The sequence below is a fragment of the Vicia villosa genome, linkage group LG1, assembly GCF_029867415.1.
Source record: "Vicia villosa cultivar HV-30 ecotype Madison, WI linkage group LG1, Vvil1.0, whole genome shotgun sequence".
In the NCBI taxonomy this organism is placed as follows: domain Eukaryota; kingdom Viridiplantae; phylum Streptophyta; class Magnoliopsida; order Fabales; family Fabaceae; genus Vicia; species Vicia villosa.
The window spans coordinates 111,618,410-111,622,965 of record NC_081180.1 but is presented as its reverse complement, the minus strand read 5'-3'; the positions used below and the strand labels follow the sequence as shown (position 1 = coordinate 111,622,965).

The window sequence follows — 4,556 nt, the reverse complement described above, 5'->3', positions numbered from 1 at the left end:
CCTATTTGTTTAAGGGCCTATTATTTTTGAATTTTTTTAAGGCCCCATTATTATGGGGCTGGGGCTCAAATTAATTGGCCCCATAAATTGACACCTCTAGTTACTGGAATGGACAACTATTTTCTGGATTTTGCTTGATATGTCCATGCACCAGACAAAATAATACAATTTTTAATATAATATTATTTATTGATATATAAAATATAATATTTATGAATCAAAATATTAAATAATAAGGAGGAAAAAAGATGAATAAATAATTTTTTACTCTACTTTGTTTAATATGTTTATGCAGCAGACAAAATAATATAATTTCTTATATAATATATTTTTACTAACATTTTTGAATCAAAATATTAAATAATGAGAAGAGAAGAAAAATAATAAATTAAAATTTTTTTCTCTACTTTATTTGATATGTCAATGAACCGAATAAAAATAGTATAATTTTTATTATAATATTTTTTTGATATATAACATATTAATATTATATTTATGAATTAAAATATTAAATAATAAGAAAGCGAGTAAAAATTAATTTTTTGATATTTTGTTGATAATTAGTGCTTGGGACAAAAAGTTGTCCTATGGTTTAGTGGGGGACAAGAAATTATGATTTTCTCCAGTATCTTGCTATATTTTTTGTCCAGTACCATGATTAGTTTCTGCATCAAACAGAATACAAAAAAAGTTGTCATGTCCAGTACCTCGTTTTTTTAGCGAATCAAATGCACCCTTAGTATCTTCTGATATGTGTAATTAATTTCAAGTTATGGATAAGATTTTTTTTTTTTAAAACTATCAAAATTAAACTCTAATAATAATAAATAAATAAGTAATGTGACCGAACGATTGATAAGAATTCAAAAAGAGGTTCGGAAATAGGTTCGGAACACCGTTAGTAGCACATAATTCAAATTGACGATATCCTTTCGAGTTTCCCTCCCTCCGTTGAATCGCGACAGACACCGAATGGAAGGTACCGCCGTCTACCCCGACTCCGATTTACACCCTCCCGGCGCCATTTCTGAAACTGGAGGTACCAATCTTTCTTTCTTCGTTCTTCTTTCACTCCATTTTCGTCCATAAACCCTAGAATTTTCTCACCCCTCTTTTGTCACTACAATTAGGGTTTTCCAGTTCATTTGCGAATTATGAATCAAGCACTGTTTGAGGGTAGACAGTTGTTAGTTTAACTTCAAATAAGTGATTGCGTAGTTTTAGATCTAACTGAGGTTCCAAAATCCAAATCATATTCTATATGCAAAAGTTTTTAGGTTATTTTTGTGGTTCTGGGTGGTATATGAAAAATGGGTTATGGGTTGTATTTGCTTTCAGGTCAGAAAACGAAAAGAGGATTATTTTTGAAGGGAGATTCTGTTTCTGTCGGTGTCGGAGCTGCTCCGAAGAAAATTCTGGCTGACATAACCAACATGGACCAACAACTACAGCCAAAGCACCAACCTACAACTGATGTCTCTATTGACCTGATTCTCAAGGTAATATACAATGTTATAGTATTATTATTGTTATTGATTGATGATTATCACTACATTCATGTATATTTTGAATTTGCTTCCCAGGAAAACGCGACGATGAGGAAGCTCCTAGTTCAGAGAAAGTAATCTCTTATGTTAATTTGGTGTTTACTTTTCTGTATTTTTCTCTGTAATCAATGTAATTACCGTGGTGATAGTTTTTGTTTACTCTGGTTTGTTTAACTATTATGGACAGTAAGCTAATAGAATCATATAAAGTAGAGTATCAAAAGTATCAAACCAATTTTCAGAAACTTCGGAGGCAAAATTCAGAATTTGCACTTGCAAATACTCAAATGACGCGGGTATTGACTATTGTTATTTTGATTTGTTTGATATTATTGATTGATTGTTGATATTCAAATTTACAATTGCTGTTTTGTATTGATTTAATCTATCTATACGCAATGCAGGAGATTAATTCAAGTAGACAGATGGTGAGTCTTGAACACCTTTGGTGCATTGACACCTGCTGCTTTCGTTTCTTATTCTTTTGCTTTGTTTAGTGACATTTAATTTGCTGTCTTCCAGGTGAGAGAACTTCAACAGGAATTAGTAATGAAAAATGTTACGCTCGATACATTGAGATTAAAATTGATGGTCAGTTTAACTCATCTCTAATCTGATGAATTGTAAATGAGCGATTCAGAGAGCCCTACTTTAGTTTTTGACTCTTGCATCTTTCTTTTCGTAGGAAAATGATCACAAAGGAAAACTGAATATTGACATTGATGCAGATGAGGTACTTATATATATATTTTCCTTCATTGGCTTCTTGTGCTTGTTATCTTTCTTTCCAGTTTCCAGCTCACTGGCACTTCATCAATTTGTCCTTTTCTTTGAGTAAGCAGTCAGATCTAAAGTTTCGAGAGGATAACAAGGGGAAAGCGAAAAGGAAGAGAGTATCCAGATGTCAATGTAATTAGTATACTGAACCCTTTCTGTGTATATACAATTTCATGTAGTTATCTTTTAATTAGGTATTTTTCTCATGCAGCTTCTGCACCTGATGTTGTTAAACAAGTCAAATCTATAGAAAAGGTTGATACTCAGAGGTATGGGTTTAAGTTTACCTTCTATGCACGACTAATGTCTGAAATCCAATGTTGGACTCTGGGATACTTAGGAACAAGGCAACTTACGTGTCTCCCTCAAATATGCAAACAGGGATTCTGCAAGGCGAAAATCTGCAGGGTTGAAAGCTGGAAAATTAGGATCAACAGAAGACTCACATGAAACAAAATATGATGCCTCGCAACCACTAGAAAATCTGGCAAACGAGAATGAATCAACATCATTAGGATCCAATGATGTAGTGAGACAAGATACTGAATGTAATTGTTGCTATTTTTCTTTTTTTTTCTTCTTCTTCTTCTTTTTCTTTTGTTACCTGTCCTTAAATATATTGTTTGCTTGCAGCCTTGGGACCTACTAACACTCAACAAGTTCTTGCCAAAAGGAATACTGAAAATAAGAGGTATGTTATTCTAAACATCCACATTCTGACTGGATTTGAATGACTGAAATTGGAATATGTGATTAAATTAGAAGTCAGTTACATGTCTTCCCTCAATATGTACAGGCATAGTTCGAGAAGGCAATCTGCTCTGTTCAAACATGTGAATCCAGAACCAGCTGAAGACTTCTTTGATATAGACGATCCAAAATTTGAAGTCTCCAATTTATGTGATAACTTGTCTGAAAGTCTTCCTACAGTATCAAGCCGCACTTCAGAAAACTGTCCACTTGATCCTCATGAAAGAAGATCATCTATTGGCCGGCCTTCGCGTCGATCAGCTCTGAAGGTTGTTTCCTACAAGGAGGCTCCAATTAATGTGAAGATGCGTAGAGATAATTGAGTCAGTTTCCTATAAAGTTTTGACTGTAATGTCAATTGTAGAGAAGAATGAAATGGAAATCCAAAAAGCCTGATGATGTGACCTACTTCCCTGATGCTACAGTGCATGCTGGTAGGGAATATTTTGATTTGTTGAATAGCTTATTGTTTAGGACTCTGCATATTTGAAACTGATGTTTTATTATAGGCAATTTTATATGATAATATTTGACCCACTTCCATAATATCTATAAAATGGGAGACCTAGATATGGGAACTATCATGCGTCTGAATAGGGACAGTTATGAGTGAGGAATTGTGGGGCAACTGAATGTTCTTTTTTTATGTCTGTCTCCTCCCCCTTCCTCCTTGTCACATTGTAAGTTAAAGTTACAGTGCTGACGTGGTTCCCAGTTTTTCAAATGCAAATGGAGTTCACAACAAAAAGAAGGTAGAGAGAAAGGAGAAATGTTGTAATTGCAAACTTTATTGTGCTTGAACTTGACTTTGTTAAAATTGATTTTGTTGAGAAGTGAGAATTGAATTTATAATGAAGCGAGAGAGTGAGATTAAGAGAGAGTTAGAGAGAAAGGAAAGGAATGGAGAGAAAAATTGAAGGAGAGGATTCAAAATCAAGGTTTATGAGGTTTTTTGGTCAGTCTAAATCATAATTGAATTTAACTCTAAACCTTTCTTCTTATAATTGAGTTTATGTAAAGGTAGATTTTAACAAGTGATTGAAGTTTAGATTTTAACATAAGGGCGGAGGGTGTGTAATTCAAATATCTTTCAAGAGAGAAGATTATAATTATCTCCAATATATTTTGCATAATATAGAAACAAAGTGTATATATTGATTTAAGATTTTACTTGCTAAAAGTGCAATAAGGATGATAATCTTGTTCTATTTTGTATTTATTGAAAATACAATAAGGGTGGCAGCACTGATATTGAAAGATTTTGGTGTGCTTAGAGTAAATGTAATTGTAGTGAGTTTACTCACGTAGGGTTTGTGATAAATTTTCTATGTGTTTTTGAGGAAAATTTGTGAACCCTTTCTCCAATCTGGGATCGAGACTTTTATAGAAGACCCTTTGAGCTTGATCTAGAAAGTTAGAAAATAGTTTCCTCATTCCATTCCCAGAGACCTAGGCATGGGAGAAACAGTTTTTCCCCTCCAT

The 4,556-nt window shown here is 33.3% G+C and overlaps 1 protein-coding gene across 1 annotated transcript; it reads left to right on the top strand.

Annotated features, from left to right (window-relative positions):
* The first annotated feature begins 879 nt into the window (after positions 1–879).
* Positions 880–3,611, top strand: LOC131614472 (shugoshin-1-like). The gene is made up of 12 exons (XM_058886050.1): positions 880–1,039; positions 1,339–1,499; positions 1,584–1,621; positions 1,735–1,843; positions 1,952–1,975; positions 2,070–2,138; positions 2,233–2,280; positions 2,390–2,456; positions 2,536–2,593; positions 2,706–2,872; positions 2,958–3,015; positions 3,121–3,611. Exons 1-12 carry the CDS (start codon positions 973–975, stop codon positions 3,395–3,397), a joined length of 1,143 nt encoding a protein of 380 aa, XP_058742033.1. The 5' UTR covers positions 880–972; the 3' UTR covers positions 3,398–3,611.
* Positions 3,612–4,556: the final 945 nt, after the last annotated feature.